The sequence below is a fragment of the Leuciscus leuciscus genome (assembly GCF_965113295.1).
Source record: "Leuciscus leuciscus genome assembly, chromosome: 22".
In the NCBI taxonomy this organism is placed as follows: Eukaryota; Metazoa; Chordata; class Actinopteri; order Cypriniformes; family Leuciscidae; genus Leuciscus; species Leuciscus leuciscus.
In genome coordinates, this window is record NC_138746.1 from 21843804 (window position 1) to 21862793 (window position 18990).

Genomic DNA, 18990 nt, shown 5'->3' on the forward strand with positions numbered 1-18990 from the left:
TGTTCTATCCAGACTGGACTATTGTAATGCTCTCCTGGTTGGTCTTCCAGCCTGCACTGTCAAACCTCTGCAACTGATCCAGAATGCTGCAGCAAGAGTGGTCTTTATGAGCCCTCTCCTCAGTAAATTGCACTGGTTGCCAGTTGCCGCTCGCATCAAATTCAAGTCACTGACGTTTGCCTACAGAACAACCATTGGCTCTCTCCCTTTTACCTAAACTCATTACTTCAGACCTATGTGCCATCCAGAAACTTGCACTCTGCAAGTGAACATCGTCTTGTGGTGCCATCTCAAAGAGGCACAAAATCTCTTTCTCGGACCTTTACCTTGACTGTTCCCTGCTGGTGGAATGATCTGCCTAACCAACCAGAGCTACTGAGTCCATAGCCACCTTCAAGAAACGGCTGAAGACACCTCTTTTTCGGCAGCACTTGCTCCATTAATACTAACACTTTCTCTCCTATTCTATATCTATTTATAAAAAAAATTAAAAAGCATGTACTGCGTTAGATTAAACTGGGATGGGTCATAGTACTTGCATATAGTTGTCCTATTGTTAGTTTAACTGCTTCTGTTGTTCTCATTTGTAAGTTGATTTGGATAAAAGTGTCTGCTAAATGAATAAATGTAAATGTAGTTTCAGCCCAACGCAGTTATAATTTTCAAGACCTGTTTCCACCACCTTGTTTAAATAGCAAATAGCAAATGCATTTGCGCACATCCATGGGTGTGCTGGTCTGAAAACGAGGTGTGTTCTGGCGCATTGTTGGCGCGTTGCTAATTTGAGGCAACTGAAATAGACTTCGCTATTGACCAACTGAAACCTGATCTAAAGTCAATGGTGCAGTATTTTTTTTGTTATTTAAAAGGCGCATCAGTAATATGCGCCTATAGGCAGGTCCACAACGCGCGTACACTCTGCTTATTACACACACAGCAGAACACAAACATGCCAAATATAAAAAAAAAAGGATTACAATGTAAAAGATTATAGTGTACATAAAGATATGGTGAAATCCGGCTTGTCCCGTTGATGGTCTGCTTGCGTGCTTTAACCTCGTACACAAGCAGATCCGTTTCCTCGTTAGAGAAGCATTCAGTTTGTAAATAGCGAATCCGCCATGGTGCGAGCGCAACTGGCTTTTAAAGGGAATGAATGGGAGATGAGATTCTGATTGGTTTATTGCACGTTACATCCAAAACACACCCATTACTCTTTACAAAAATAGAGACAACCCTTTTAGACATGCCAGGCGCCTCAACCATTTTTCCCATCATTTAACTAGCAAAAGTGGATTCGGACACTTGTGAGTGCACTTGTGCCGTGCGCTTTAGACAATGCACTTCGAACGTTAAAATAGGGCCCAGTTCAGTTGTGCAGTGCTCTTCTAAAATAATCTGCACAAATGAAACTCAATTCAATATTTTGCTATCATAAAGGTCCTGCATAACTGAACTGAATTAAAAATATTTCAAAGAGCATGTTGCTTCATCGTGAGCAAGAATCTGACATTTTGTACAAAAAGGTTCACAAATTCAATCCCACAAGTTTGTTGATTTGATTAATTCCCAAAAAGGGGAGAATTATTTATATATATATATATATATATATATATATATATATATATATATATATATATATTTATATATATAGAAGGGTCAGTTTTTATGTTTTTGAAAGAAATCTCTTATAGACACCAAGGCTGCATTAATACAGTAATATTGTCACTTTTCATTCTAATGTATTTTACAATGTAATTTATTCATGTGATGAAAAAGCTGAAAATTCAGCATCATTACTCCAGTCTTCAGTGTCACATGATCCTTCAGAAATTATTCTAATATGCTGATTTGATACTCACAAAACATGTATTATTATTATTATTAAGTTGAAAACAGTTGTGCTGCTTATTATTTTAGTCCAAACCATGATACTTTTTTTCCAGGATTCTTTGATGACTTTATATGAATGATATATATCATGAACACATCCAAAACATAAGTCCTCTGTGGCTCAGATATGACTCAGCAAAGTTTTTTTATGTAGAGTAAAAGTGGAAGAATGTGTTTGCTGTCGCTCCTGTTATGATCCTTCAATGAAATATAACTGCTGAAACACTGTCTGGAGCGGTTTCAAATCTCTCTCTCTCTCTCTTTGATTCTTGTATGATTAACATTCATCTCACACACACTGGTGAATCTGATGCAAACCTGCTCAAGTCACACTTCACCCTAAAATCATTTAGTATAAAGAAAACTAAGGACCATTATTTTCATGTAGTAATTCTCATTACTGTAACAATTCCCCTTTATTCTCAAAAGTGATTCTCAATTCTGTAACAGTAATTGTCTTGTTGTAAAGAATAACTGTAATAAAAAATACAGGCTTCACTATTTTGTACAGGAAAAATATAATTTCTTGAAAATTGAGCTGGACAAGTTTTGTGAAATTCACCCACACACACTATTGGAAGTTTTGGAAACAGACTCTATATAACATATTAAAGCTTAATAAACAAGCCCCCAGCAGACACGCACACACACACACACACACACACACACACGCTTGAAAATAACACTTGAGATTGAGTGCCAAAGGAAAAAACGATCAATGCTTGCCAATAATAAATACATATTTATTTATATGACATAAGCACATTAGAGGAAGTGTTAATCTGTCAGAACAAACTCGAGTCTAACAAGCACAACGCGCACGTCTGCGTCTGCATCTTTCAGACAAGTATATATTTTGAATGCATCACTGATGTTACAAGTGTACAATTGTACAATGTGTGTATATATCGAACTCACCTCTGGTGCTTTCATCTTCAATAGGCTGTTTAAAGACAGTGATGTCCTTAAATGTACACAGGAACAGAACCACTTTGTCATTTTCATTTCGGATTGGTGCAATCTGCATGTAGAACCACACCGGAGTTCCTGCACAAGGTCAGAGGTCAAAGTCAGCATCATCACATGATTTCTGACAGGACCATTAAATCTTTCATTCAGAGCCTTTTCATATTAAGTCTTCAAACCAATGTTGATGAAAATATGCTCCTGTATTTATCAAGTAAAGAAGTATAGTATATATACCATAGTATATATTGTGTTTTAATAGATGACAATAAATTCATAAGCACATGATATCCATGTTATACCATACGTTAAATTTGGCTTGGATTCCACTGGATTATTTTCCCCCCCAATGTTTTTTTCTTAGGAAAAATGTCAAAGCTGTATTTTCAGCCTCATTACTCCAGTCTTCAGTTTATATCAGAAATCATTCTTATATGATATTTTAGTGCTCAAGAAACAGTTCTTATTATTATTAATGTTGAAAACAGTTTTGATTTGTGTGGAAACTGTTATACACAACCATTCAAAATGTTAGGGTATTTTAGATAAAAAAAAATAAAATAATTAATACTTTTACTCAACAAGAATGCATTAAATGTATCAAAAGTGACAGAAAGATTTCTACTATTTCTAAAAGACATTCAATGATTGTATGCATCAAAGAATCCTGAAAAAGTATCACAGTTTCCACAACAAGATTTTAAGCAGCAAAAACAGTTACTAATTGTTGTGAACCAAATCAGCATATTAAAATGATTTCTGAAAATAAATTACATTTTAAAATATATTGCAATAGAATTTTTTTAAATTGTAATCTTTTACAGTATTAATATCTTTACTGTATTTTGCTAAAATAAATGCAGCCTTGGTGGGCAACAAGAGACTAAAGACAAAAACAAAACAAAAACACTATAATTATTCCTTGACCAGTAGTGTACATGGAAATGTTTAATATCTAGTAGCTCTTTTAGTCAACATGATTATTTACTGTTTACAACACCTCTACTAGACATTATAAGAAACTTAAAAGATGTTAGTATCTGTAGGCTATATGTTTGAAGCCACACTTACTGTTCTTTCTGTACAGCAGCACTTCAACACAGTTGGACTCATAGTTATCAAAGGCTTGTTTCACCTTTTCTATAGTCTTCTTGTCTGTCAGCTCCCCATACATAAAACTACAGAGAGAGATTATTCACAAAGTGCATAGTTTTTAAGTAATTATCCCTCCCTGAATTGATTAGAATCTACATAAATCCCGGTCTAAAGATTCATGGAAGTAAAATGCTCAGATGATGTTCAGGATTCAGATTTTCCCACATGAGTGGCTCATGGTCATATGTTCTAACAAAGATTAAGAGATTACAGAGATTTTCTGAAATGTGTGTGCACCTCACCCATTATGCAAAGTGGGACCAATTATGGCATCTTAACCTGTTTGTTTCTCTTGCAGTCACAGATAAAAGCTTATTAATAAAATAAAATAAAAAGATTGTCTTGTGAGCATGGCAGAAAAATATGCTCTAAGTGGAAGGCAGTATATCTGTGTCTCAAGCCACTTACTGAAATTAAAATTATTTTTTATTTTTTTTACCACAATATGCCACTACAATGCCAGATCATGGCTGGGCCAAAAATATACTTTCATCTACTTAAATTCCAAATTCCTAACACGTTGATTCATATATATATATTTAATACACACACACACTTACTGTATAATATTACATTTTAGGCAGAGGCAAGGTGATGCACAACCCCAAGATTATGACATTATTATTTCTTGGTTTTGTTACAATGGGCACATGGATGCACAACAAATCATTTTAAGCTTCAGTCTTAAATTGTTATACAGACCCCTTAAATGTACTGCAACACCAGAGATCTTCAATACAGCATGAACTGTGTAACATCTACAGATTTCTATGGTCACGTGTACATCCCCTCACCTGCATGTGCTGCTTTTCTGCATGACCTCTGCTCTGTGGTATCCAGACAGCTTGCAGAAGCCGTCATTACTGTAAACTACAGGCCAGTCCACAATCTGAGCGTTCCCCAGCAAGAAACTTGTCTCTGAGTGTTCAGAGAAGATGATAAAAATAAAAGAGAGAGCAGGAATTAGTGACCTGACACACACAGTATATTACTATCCCTTATCCTACTGTAACATCTGGTGAAATCTCTAGAAAATGTAGACTTTCAAAACATCATAAAACAAAACAACTACAAAATGCAGACTCTCTGACCACATAATGTGAATGGGATGTTTAAAAATCTCTTAGAGTTTGTCTACATTTTTTTTCTTCTATTCAATTTGATCATGTCTTATATACACTATAATTCTCAGATTCGATTTGTTTGTAATGGAGACGGCAAACCAGACACAAACAGCATTATTGTGACAGGAACTAGAGATGTTGCCCCCTCTAGTGGTCATAAACGCAACAGTTCTCTCAAAACAATCAGGCCGACTTCATGCGAGTCCTGATGAGCTGCTGGCGCAGAGACGTGGACTGAAATTACTGTTTATTGAGTTCATTTTTAATCAACTGAAGGAGGAAGAAAACAACTGAGCGAGAAATGCGTAATTATATTAAATTAAGTATTGGTATAGTAGCCTACTACACAATGTATTAGTCAATTGCTGCTGCTTAACGTTATATTGTCGTTAATATATTTCTCTAAAGATGTTGACAATACTATGCTCTCTTTTTTTTATAAAAGAACGAAAAATCAGCTAACTCAAAATAAGAAATACATTTGAATATATATATATATATATATATATATATATATAGGATATATACATATATACATACATATTTATATATAATAAACAGAAATAAATGTTGTTTGTAAACAATTAAATTCAGCAGCGCGGTAAGAAATTAATGTTTTATTTACATAAAGTAAATTTGAAGACTGTTTTTTTTTTCAGATGTAAGATATCTTAATACATGAATACTAATACATGAGATGAGTTAATATCTTCTAAAACGCCTCTGTAACTCAAAAACAAATAGCCTGTCATTGTGTAAATTATGCATTTAAAAAAAAATATCACAATGTAGGCCCTACCCTGCCCAGCTCAGAGAAACCACTAAAAGACAGAAAAATACGAAGTTAAAGCATTAAACATTACATTAGCATTACAGCGTCCATGATTAGCATCTTAAATGTAATATAAATAACTAATTACGAATGCAGCTTCAATTTAAAAAAGCAGCTTCAAATTAATTAGGCTACCTGTTTTAGTATGATTTACTAATTACTCCGTTTGTAAATGCAGAGTAACATGGGCACTGTAACGATAAGTGACCTAATGCATTCCAGAAACCACAAGCGTGCTCCTCACCACTCGAGCGTCTGACGATATTCTCCAGGAAAGTGTTTTGCGGTGCCACCAGCCCTCTCTTTCCCCCGGGCATCGTGCGTCTGTGGCTCTCGCGCTGCTCTCGTCAGGTGGGCACTCTCTGCGCGTGGAGTCTCTGCCGGTGGAGCGGGGAGGCTCATGGTAACGTCGCGCGCTGGCTGGCCGGGAGCTTCTGTGTGCCAACCGCGCGCGCTCTGGGCTCAAAGCGACAAGTCTGTGGGCACGGGGAGCTCCCCGCGCATGCGCAGCTGCACCGAAGCGCACAGGCAGAAGCTGGGGATCTCCAACTCCAACGCCGAGCGCGTGCCCAACAGCTCCACTGCAGAGGAAAAACAAAGCATTGTCAAATCTCTTAAGCTTTATACTATAGCCCCAATACTACCCCCGTTATACTATAATACCCGTAAAATTGACTGATTATATACGTCGTGCGTTCGGAGCTTTTATAAGCACCAAGTTCCCGTACTAACTGAACGGATCAATTATCTGCGCAATAAGACTGAACCCAATTGTCTATTTTTGCATGAGTGGCGCGCGCGAATCCCCGTAGGCGCGTTCACCAGCGCGCTCCAAAAGTGTGATAAGATTTGAGCAAGGCGAGCCGTTCCTATTGCGACGCTGATGACAAAATTTAAAACGCGTATTGAGAAAGTCAAACATGATCTAAAACGGCCGCACAATAAACTAAAAAGACTGATGAAAAGAAGAGAAAACATCATCCTGCAACAACAAACTAATCATGACCACCTTTACTATCACATTCTATTGTATTTATTGTGGTAAATTCTGACTAACTTGTAGAATTTATATCCTAAAAAATTAAGTTATGACAACATGCATTTTTACATTGCTTAACTCATCAAAATAAGTGAAGAAATGGTCAATTTTAAAAAAATACAAGATTCAACTAATTTTAAGTCAGTTTAATGTAATTTTAGTTGAAATGACTTCAACATCCAAGTTGATTGTACTTAAATTAAAGGGTTCCAATTATGCTTTTCCACTGTTTCAACTTTATTTAGTGTGTATTGTTGGTGTTTGAGCACAAAAAAGATCTGCAAGGTAACAAAGCTCAAAGTCCACTCCAAAGGGAGATATTTTATTTAACAGAATCCACTTTTCAACAACTACAACTAAAAGACTAATTTCCCCCCACTTTTTTATGAAGTCACAATGTTCCTCATTTAAATAATACGCAAAAAAGGGGATGAGGCCTGGTTGAGCTGCAGTAGAGAAGAAAGTGGCGGAATTCAAAATCGCCCCCTATACCCTCAAATAGGGCGTTATTTGAAGGGACAAGCCAGTTGTAGTGGTGTCCGAAACCATTAGTGGACGTTATGAGTGCATTTATTTAATCCCACTTTGCACTGCAATAACGAGTGTACAGCCGACGTACACTCAACGGCTGTCCGAATTCGTTCACTCCTTCAAGTGAACACTAGCCTATATTAGTGGACTAACGTAGAAAATAGTGAATGAGGGTTTAGGGGTCGATTTATGTCAAATAGACATTGTTTTTCCCACAACATTTCCGAAACAGATTTGTTTGAACTTCCTAAGGCTGACGAAATTAGAATGGTTAAAACTTATTTTAACCACTGTTCCTGAACATTATTGCCCCAATGTTTATCTGTGTGCTGCACATTTTATGGTGAACAGCTTGTTTTCTGTTACTTTTGTAAGCTCTCGCTTTTGTAAAACAAGTTTACAAAAAACATACCACTCTGAAACGTCCTGTGAAATCAGAAAGTCTGTGCATGAAATCCTTTCTGCACGATCCTCTTGTTTGTTAACAACATTGTCAGGGTCTGAAACGGGCGAATTGGTTTGAAATTGACGCCATTCTCAATATTCAAACTAGAAGAAGTCGCAGTTATGGAAGGGCGGGGCATTTCCCAAACACCTAAGTGCTGCCAATCACAACACACTGGTCCAGCTAACCAATCACAGTATTTCGTATTATGGAAGGAGTGGCTTCATCGAAATAACCCTGTTTGAGTCAGACTGGGGAGAGAGGTGCTGAAATAATGTAAAATATGTGCAAAATAATGCTTTTTCTGTGCAATCAAGCATGAAAACATTATAGTACACCCCAAAAACAAAATCAAGACTTGTAAAAGGGAATAATAGGACCTCTTTAAGGCAGCAACTTTTTTTTTTTTTTTTTTTTTTTACAGTGAATCTCTTTTCACTAAAGATTTATATTACAACTGTGGTATGTTGTTGCTATAGTTTCTAAATGTGTATATTGTTATTTATCATTACAAAAGCTATATATATATAGATATAGATATAATTATATCCTTATTGTAATAAATGCTATAGTTAAACAATAACAATAACTATTTCATAAGGCCAAGTACTTGATAGAATCACAAGCTTTAAAGTAAGACCCTATTGAATTATTGACTAAACCATTGGTTTTCCCCATGTGTAAAATGTGTTCTGCTAATAATGACAGATACTGATTACTGATTTGACCAATAATTACTGGTTATTTATTGACTAAAACTTTACCTTTGGTTCCCTCCATCCTTGACTATTCAGGTCATTGTCTCCTTGTCACAGGGCATAAGACAATGTTCCCATTTGTCCTTTCCTAAAAACAGTGCTGTCAAGACCCATTTGTACACCGGCTTATGCAACAGATGACAGCAAGCACAAAAATCAGCCAAACTCTGTGTATAGTTGCTTCTTTAAGACCCCACATATCAGCTTTAGTGCTGTCAGCTTGTACCCTTTAATTTCTATTTAGCTTTAATCACAGAAGACTCTGGCTCGGATGGGTCCCTCACAAAAACACCCGTTCTGCCCTCAGCCACCTGCCAACCAAGAGACATGATGAATTCTGTGATAGAGGTTCATACTGAGTGAGTTTACATGTATGTATTCCATTAATAATACTAATAACTCAGATAGAACAGATCAAAGGAGGTAACGGTTCAGTTTTAGAGTCAGGCATGGCATAATCCACACTTTGGCACTAGAGCAGTCCATTCCTGTTTTTAACTCCTAAAGAGGTGCAAGGTAATTACCAAACCATAGGAAGTCATGCAGAAGCACACTTATATAGTGCACTTATTTATGCAAGCAAGCATGTTATTGTGGGAAATCTCACAAAAACATGTCCATGTTGATATTTAACCATAAAGTTAGGGTATAGACAACTTTATTGAGTTTTAGAAACTCTTTTCACATCCCGATACTGTAGCAATCACTAATATGAAATTTTCTAATATTTTCTAATGTTCTAGTCTAAATATTAAAACGTGTACATGTATCTCCTGTGGAAGTCTCCAAAAAATGTTTGTCCATTTGCATTCGGTCTGAATGAGCTAAATAGCGTATTGATAGGATGTCCTACCTGCCAGTCAACATATATATTTCCATAACTCCGTGCACCCTGCTCACACAGACAGTCAACGAGCGCCTACTTTTGCAGTTCCTCCTGAACCAAAACAACAATCTTATGCTGCGTTCACGCCATTGTAACTGTAATTACAAGATGGCAACCCTTGATGTTTTACTCAGAGCTGTTCAAGATTTATGAGTTTCAATGTCAACGCTATCAACACCGAAATGAATCTGCAGCAGTCAGGTGGTACAAGTAAGAGCTCTGTAAGTTGTTCATTATTATTGTAATGTTGTGCTTTGAGACAAATTAATTTAACGCCATCTCTTGTGACGCTTTTGTTTTCTCCCTGCTGTACGCGTTCATGTGTTTTGAAGGAGGCGTGGGTTTGGAGACGCTCTAAAGGGAGGGTGGGATCTTATGCTTTCAAAGCTAACTTGCTATTTCTATCCTCTCCGCAATTGCCTACCCTACCTTCAACTAAAATAAATAAATATATATATAAAAAGAAAATTGTATAAAGAAAATGAAGTCTGTTTAGGAATAGGAACATTAATAGTTTTGCAATTTTAATTGTAAAAAATATATTTATAATATTTGTATATTAATAAAAAAAAAAAGAAGCTATTGTATTATTGTAAAAAGCTTGTATTTTTAATGGTTTTAATGACAATTAAGCAGATTTTTATGAATTTTCATTGTCCAGATATTTTTATTTAGAGTTTGTTTGTAATTCTCACTATCCTCAATAATGATTCTTCTAACTATTACTATTCATATTAATTTAATACAGTATTGAAAAACATCCTTTCCAACCTTTTCCTTTTTTTTACGAAATTAGAAAAATATTGTCCAAGAGCGAGATATATACACTGTATATATATTTTTATTTTTATATATATAATTTTATATATATGTATATATATATACGTTATATATATAATAAAATATTTATATAATTAAAATATTTATAAAAGCTTTGTCAAATTCAACCAGTTCATATCCTACAATACTACACAGCAAAGAAAAGAATGCACAAGTCAAGAAAGAGAAGGTTCCAGAACTCTGAGAGCTGTCAATGTTCATTCAATCACTCACACTCACCAGCCGGCTCATACACTTTGTCTTTGCAGTTAGAACAACATGAGAGGCATAAAGTACATATATCATTTTGATGTAAAGACAGAAATAAAATACATAAGAAACAGAGATGGAGGACTTGAGGAAAGGAGAGTAGCGAAGCACAAGGAAAAGAGATTCAATCGCCTCAGCTGGGAACTTTAAAGGAGCCCAAAACTCATTCCTTAAGACATAATCTGATTATAACAGCTCTGTTGGTTCTTTAATGATCAACACAGTTTAGGCTTGACTGTATGAACCTCAAGTAATCGATATATTCTCAAATGTTTAATAATTCAAGTTTCACTGTAAATGTCAGAGACAGAACACAGCGGGGTTGTGACTTCATTCTACCTCCAGAGACGGTGACCTGCTGTGTAATTGCAGATGTATTGTACACACTCAATTATTAACACTAATTCATATACACACACACTCTACTGTATTGACTGACACACATTCGCTTAATCTCCCAATCTCGCTCACACACACACACCACAATAAGCCTGGCATGCCTTCATTTCTCCACATCGATTGTGACTGTTAATTAGCCCGTGAGCATATCTCAGTCTTTTTTTGTCTCCCTTTTTCTCTCTCTGTCAGATATCAAAAATTCTCCCTAACTAGAATCTGTTTGAACATCACTAAAAATATCCCGTCGATAAGCCAATAGCCTCTGAATCTAAAAGCAGAGAGGTTTCCCTAAGCAACTGTGACAGGGTCAGAGAACAAATGATAACTTCACAGACATGATAGATTTTCCTTTGTCGTTACACCATTAGCGGACTCTGTAGCACTGCCAGACTTCCCATAGAGGGCTGAATTACTGTAATGGCCATTCCATTAAGTGAACTAAATAAAGTCAACATTTTACTTTTGTATTGTGACATATTTCAGAGCAAAATGCGATATTCCCCCCCAAACAAGTAGGGTTGGGCTTGATTTTATCCATCCGGACTTGAATAGAAAATGAAAAGTAGGCGTCCCATACCAGAATGGAACTAGACCTGAATGTCAATTGCGAAAGACCTACAAGAGACGTACACTTTTGAACCACAATATAGAGGTTGAAGGTCAAGTTTGTATCATAATGGTAACACTTCTTTTTCATAATATAACGTTATTTTATTATTTGCAACCTTAATTACATTATTGTTAATTGGGATGTATTTACTACGGTATTGGTGAATCTTGTCATTTTATATGCCACTAGTGATACCAAACTGCTGCTTGAGCAGAACCAGTAGTGTGAGTTTAGGAGAGCACTACTGTTTCTGAATAATGGAAGATGAGAGAGAGTTTGAAACTCGTTGGCATTAATTTTGCAGACATGTTTGTTGCTGCCAGCGGCATTGAAGTTACACATTTCACCTTTAAATATTGCATAAGATTTTAGAAAAGTTGCATTAGTCTCAATGGAAGCTTTCACTGTTGGCTAACATTAACCAATAACCCATGCGGCCCAAACAACGTCAGTTGAAAAGGAGATATTTAAGAGGTGGAGCATCTTGGTACATTTTTATGAAAAAATATAATAATTAATCGATAAATTAAATGATTAATCAATCAATCATGTACAATAAGAGCAGGAACATTATGAAAGTGAATATGGTCAGTTTTGACCCAATGTTGACTTTCTTTTAGAAGATTTACAGATTAAATAAACACTAATGCAAATGAGTGGGTGCTGATACAATGGACATAATTGTCCCTCTTGCGGAGGCGTTTTCTTCCTTCATCAGAGCAGTCAGGTGAGAAGTTTGCCTCATGGTTCTCTAACAATCAAACGTGGTGTGGTCAAGTACAGCTCACAGAATCACAGCAGGATTCCAGCATCTGAAACTGACACACTGGCCTATTCCCAGCAGGGAATGAAATGAGAAATAACAGGCAACAATCAAAGAGCAGAAGTGACGATTTCTAAATGCAGTAGCATGATTTTTTTTTCCACAGCACGAAACACATTTGTCTTGATACGAGTTAAACGTAAGATTTAGGTATCAGGCTGCCTCTATTTTAAGCACATCATCGTGTCCCAGAACTGGCCTCATATGGCTTTAAGTGATGTCACTCAAAGGAGTAGTCTTCCTGGAACCAATAAGATTATATGCCATCCTCCTACTAAGTTGTAATATTTGTTCCCTGAAGACACAGAGTATCCTGAGAGTCACATGAATCTGTTTAAACGTAGCCAGATAAATGCATGTCGTGCTGCTGCCTGTGCCGAGTGCAAACCGTCCTGATCTCTTTTGTCTCCATGCTTGGGCTTAATTACAGCTCAGCTCTGCCCACGAGTAGATTCAATGCCACATACACATTTAAGAACAGGAAGTCCCTTTTGCTCCTAGAATCATAAAAACCATTTATTCCCATACATTTCCACGTTAAGCGTTGTATATGTCCAGCAGGGGAATCCTGAAGTATTGAGGGAAACCCTAATAGCCTGCATGCAGCACATCGCCACAATATAAAGTAGGCAACTAAACAACCAAGAGAAATATATGTCAACCTCAAAAATGTAACATTGGATCTGTATATTCGCATCGGGGAATAACATAATCTCGTTCACGGTAGAGAAAGATGCATGTAGGCTACACAGGAAAAGTAACCGTGAAGACACTGAATTTAACATAAAACAGCCATCATAATAATCACAAATACACTTACATTGCTGTAAATGAGTTTTATGAATGAATGGCTTGCTCTAACTGTTGCTGTCTTCGTCAACAACACGCGTTTGCACCCCCTGCTGGCAGTGGCGGTTCTAGACCACAGTAACTGGGGGGGCCAGGCAGGGGCCACTTGTGCTTTTAGGGGGCACACCTTTAACATTCATCTTAACCTATTTTCAGTATTATTTCAAGTCATTTTTCACCATGTCATGCATGACTGCAATCTCTAGAAAAAGCTAATAAATTATATTAGCTAAGCTAATAAAACAATTTCAATTCAAATGAATGTTTCATTATGTTTAATTGTAGTGTGATATAATTATCAATAATAACACATTTTTAGCATCTAAGCACATCTAGGCACTTTTTTACACCTGGGGTGGGCGATATGGCTATAATATCATATCACAATTTTATTAATTTTTTCAGGAAAATCACGATTTTATCACGATTCTTTTTTCATGTTGGTTTTTACTATTTTGCATGTGATTGAGCATTACAGCCAAACTAATGTCCCTATTTTAAAAGCAAAGCCTTATAGGTAACAAAATATAGGTATATAAAATAAAAAAGAATGGCAGACATTTAGGCCAAAGTGGCGAAAATAAAATCTTTGTCACTATTTTCTTTGTTATTAAAAATTAAGAACAGAGATACATATTACACATACACAACTTAATATACAAATGAAATAAACAGTGCTTTATTTTTTCAGCTATAGGTGTATTTAACAGTAGAATTGAAGAAAGTAATTAAATGAACAAATATGAAAATAAAACACAACAGACTTAAAGTTCTCAGTCAAGAGCAGTGAATGATTTCCTCTGTGTGTTTTGTTGTTTTATTAACATTAGGATAGTTCTCCCCCAAAAAAGTCATAATTTACTCTAAGTTGTTTTAAACCTGAATAAGTTTCTTTCTTCTGTTGAAAATAAACGTTATTTGAAAGAATGTGAGTAACCAAACAGTTGATGTACCCCTGTGACTTCCATAGTAATATTTTTTTCCTACTATGAATGGAAGTCAATGGGGACCAGCAACTGTTTGGTTTTGGGTGAACTATCTCTTTAAGGACAAGCGGCAGCATGTTTATTATTAGGGCTACTGTCTCTTTAAGAACTGCACGCGACGCGTCTAATATACACGCATATGACAAGCAGATTTTAATTAATTTTCTCTGTTTGCTTTCACTATAGACATAACCAAAAACTTTGTTTGTGTAAAAATTGTCTGTATTTGACAGTATTAGCGCAATATAAGACTCAAAAGATAACTTAGTCCAGTAACAGGCTTTTAGTGCATGTGCGCGTCGAGTGTACGCGCTCAGTAAAGCGCATATTTGAACAGCGCATCAGCAGCGAATGACATGTTTAACCGGCAAGGCTTTAAAGCACATGCAAATAATGAACTTTTGTGAACTGCAGTGTCCCGTTCCTCTGCGTTAACATTTGATGTGAATATACGTCGTGCTGCAGTGTAGCCTATAGATGAAGGCGCCGCAACTGATAAAATGCGCAGTTGTTTGGTGTGATTTTACGATTCCAAATTTAGGGGGGCCAGAGGGGGGGCCAAGCTTGGTGACACGGGGGCACTGGCCCCCCCGGCCACCCCCCTAGAACCGCCACTGCCTGCTGGTGAGATGGACTAACAGCAGATGGAGAGTATGCTCGGCAATCTACTGCTTTTCCTGCAGTTCCTGGATGTCAATGTTGAATTTACTGTCGAATTTGAACCACTGAATTTGTGGAAGCGAATTTGCAAAGCGAAATAAAATGGACCGAAAATTGCCTGTTGAATATTATAGGTTGTATTTTTAAACAGTTTGAATATTTTGGAAGTGAAATATGAAAGGTGAATATGGATTATTGAAATTTGAATAATGAAAATGTGTTTGAAATGTTTTTAATTGAAATATTCACAGCTTAAATATTCAACCATGTTGAATTTCAGCCCATAAAAATTCAAGCCCTGAAAATACAATGCATTAAAATGCAAGCATGGTTAATGCAATGCCTATTTTTTTCAAGTAGTGCAATTCAACAGGCTTTTTTATTTCAAAAACATTTGACTTTATTTTACTTCCATAGTCATTGTTCTATAGAGTCAGCAGTCTTAATATATCAATACCACGATTAGCTTTAACAGTATGGCTAACCATTGTATATCGACATTTATTAATTCAAAATCAACTACGTGCATTATAACTGCATATTTATGCTCTAGTCTAGAATGCTTTGACGCGCTACCACAGCGCATGATCCCTAAGGGAACGTCTGGCAATTCCACCAAGTGGTTAAAACGTATAATTTGTATTTTATATGCTCATTGTGGCTCATTTCCGTTGTGTTGTGGATTCATTTTGTTGTGTTGTGAACTTATGTTTGCTTTTTAAATTTCGTTGTGTTGTGCACCTACTGGGCCACCGTAGGAAGGGGATTTTATTATAATATTGCCGCCCCTTAATCTGCACGTTTCCACTCACAGCGCTGCCATTTGGTTTTCGCACAATTCGCAGGCGACAACAGTGTAACCAGTTCTAAGACGAAGCATGTAAACTGTTCTGTCGTTGCTGCACAGATGAGCACAGAACACTGTTTTGACGAAACATTGTCACAACAGTCTTATAAAGACCTCAGGAAACTGTGTCAACTTGTGTAAAATTTAAACATGATAGACAGTAGGCTACATGCAAGTCGATGAGATGAATCTATGTAACTCCACAACAACTACATAAATGTATCCACTAACCATTCAGAAACGTCCAGGTGCAGTGCAGTCTTAAAGTTGCAACCTCTTCATGAGGCTCTCCGTAAGGCTGCACTGCTACTGGTTATTTCTGAAATTTTGGATGAGATTCGCATGTTTCCTTATTGCCGGAGTATCCGAAGCTCGTGGATAGGCTGTCTTCTGAAAGGAGGCAGGAGCAGCAGCTCATTTGCATTTAAAGGGACAACAGGGGCATTTAAAGGGAAACGGCGCATTTTTGCTCACATCCAAAAAGGGGAAAATTTGACAAGCTATAATAAATGATCTGTGGTATTTTGAGCTGAAATTTCCCAGACACATTCTGAGGACACCATAGAGATTGACTATATAGGTGAGTGAGTGTGTTTATTAATACATTTGTTTGTTTGGCAGTAAAGCTGTGTCTGCAATAGCCTACGCTGTTTTAAAAAGGTTGTCACGCTAATGAAAAATATTTAGTAACGTCAATACCTTTAGGTAGTTGCTCCCCAACACTCATATAGCCTAAATTAATACACCATAGTTGCAAAAAGACAGTGGCAGAGAGTGTGAGGGAGAAAAAGAGCTCATGAGAGAAAGGGATCCTGATGTGATATGACTCACTGACATTCAGTCAGGCCCTCATTAAATTAGTTAAAACACTCCTACATTATCCAGGGCTGAAATGTGTTTAATAGTCTCAAATGCTCCCTAATTACAATGAGCCAGCCTCATAGGCACAGAAGTTCAGCAGTTCAAATCATTTTTACTGTTATTCCGCTCATTATAGTCCAAGTGTAAGGAGGAGAAGAGATATAGTTCCTTCACGGACAGCCACAATGCACAGGTGATGATAATATTGCAGAAGCCTCATATAATGATGCCACAGGAAACAGAGGATAAGTAGGCTATAGTTCATATTTAACATTGCCGTGGCAAGCCACAATCTATGACAGTTTGTGTTCATGCAGGGTTATTAAAGAGATAGTTCAGCCAAATTGTGTTTACTGATTTACTCACCCCCATGTTGTCCCTTCCTGTCTTTCATCTGTGGAAAAAGAACAGGATACGCTAGGCATGATAAAACAACTAGTTTTACTATGTTGAGTATCTTAGCCCAACTGGAAAGCTGTGTCGACTACTAAGCATCCAGAACTATACATTTAATAATTGGGGATTTGTTTCTTTCTGAAGTCCTGTCACTTAAACAATTATAGCTACACACCAGTGAAAAGAAAATAATAAAACCGTTCTCTTAATCAGTTTAATCCATTCGATCTCAGTCTGTATCAAAATGTCTCATGGCACCACGCTGAAGCATTTCAACTGCACTGAAACGCTTTGATATGTCAGATAGTTTTAGATCCGGCTCACTAAACATCTTCAGAATAACATTAATACTGATTAAATATTCAGAGGCAAATGAAGAAATGGAGAAACGAAAATAGAAGGAAAACATGTGTTTATGTGGAAGAAAGCACGACTTAAAAATAAATCCCACTGACCTGATCTCGTTAATTCCAACACATTATAATTAATAAACCAATATAAACACGTCTAATAACCCACCATAGTTCAGCACTAAGGTCTGAAGATGATGTAACATTGTGTTATTTAGTTAAGAAATCTTGTGTGCTGTTTGAGTGACAGGCACTGGGAATGGACTGGGACTCAAAAACAACCTGGGACCTACAGATACATACACTACTGGCTTATCTGGTTCAGTGGTGCTCAACTAATACGGTCAAAAGTTTGGAACAATTCGATTTGTTTTATGTTTTTGAACGAAGTCTCCAGTGCTGGGTAGTAACTGATTACAGTACATGTTATCTGATTCCAAAAATTAGGTACTTGTAATTAGATTAGATTACATTTGAAAATACTGGTAATCAGAATTTTCTATTGATTATATGATTACATTATACTCACAATGACAGTAAATTATTCATAATTCATTGATTCTTCTACTTCATCTTTAAATTTTCGTTTCTATAAAAGTCTACGGTTTATATTCGTTCAGAAGGTCTTCCATGTTTGTGTAGTCGCACACACAGACCATAATAATCATGGTCATGTGACCTAGTAATCATTGAAAACTGAGAATAAAACAGCATTTGATCACTGGATTTACAGAAATCATTTCCCTTTTAAGAAGTGTTTTCTCAAAATTGCAAATCTAATCAGCTCCTGAAGAACACATTAATTATTATTTGAATTATCACTCAGTGAGACATTTAACCATGTATTACTGTCTTTGGAAGGCTTTTGTCTTTCAAACACATTAAAATGTACAATTCCATGTTGTTTCATATTTACATGCAATGTAGGGATTCACCAACTTTTTTTGTCAGCTGAACCTCTTTGACCTAATACATTTACTTGAAGTAAGGCCTTAGATTTTAAGTTAACAAGTTAGGTCAATAATAATATTAAGTCAGTAATAATAATAATAAAGTTCACAGTTTTCTGATGTCAGTTAATGGTCACATGACTTTCAGGTAAACAATCTTTTTAGTAAATGCTATATTTTGATTGTTTTCATTTTTTTATTATTATTTTAATTTTACATTTTTATGACTTCATTACTTAATAGCTTTTCATTAAACACACGAACCCCCCACAGTCTGAGAAATCCTGACTTAATGCAATATTTAATGCACTTCATGTTGTTTATATTAATGATTTGAATACATTTTCCTTCTCTTTGTAAATTTATATCAATATGGTACAAGATTATCCAATTCAAGTCAATGTGATAAATGAGTTAGGTCAAAATTAATCTAAAAGTAATCAAAAAGTAGTCAGAATACATTACCTAAAATGAGTAATCTATAGATTACATTACTAACTAACTACTGATTTGGAATCAGTAACTGACTACAATTTGTTAG

General features: G+C 36.1%; 1 protein-coding gene across 1 annotated transcript in view; it reads right to left on the bottom strand.

The window, feature by feature from the left end:
- Nucleotides 1–17148, bottom strand: part of kcnh5b (potassium voltage-gated channel, subfamily H (eag-related), member 5b) — a 48421-nt gene extending 31273 nt beyond the window's left edge. Inside the window, exons 1-5 of the mRNA XM_082154418.1 lie at nucleotides 17120–17148; nucleotides 6215–6551; nucleotides 4809–4932; nucleotides 3931–4037; nucleotides 2812–2940 (exon numbers count right to left, since the gene is read on the bottom strand). Of these exons, the coding sequence (XP_082010544.1) occupies nucleotides 2812–2940; nucleotides 3931–4037; nucleotides 4809–4932; nucleotides 6215–6287 (433 nt within the window). The 5' untranslated portion in view covers nucleotides 6288–6551; nucleotides 17120–17148. The remainder of the gene's footprint in view (nucleotides 1–2811; nucleotides 2941–3930; nucleotides 4038–4808; nucleotides 4933–6214; nucleotides 6552–17119) is intronic.
- Nucleotides 17149–18990: the final 1842 nt, after the last annotated feature.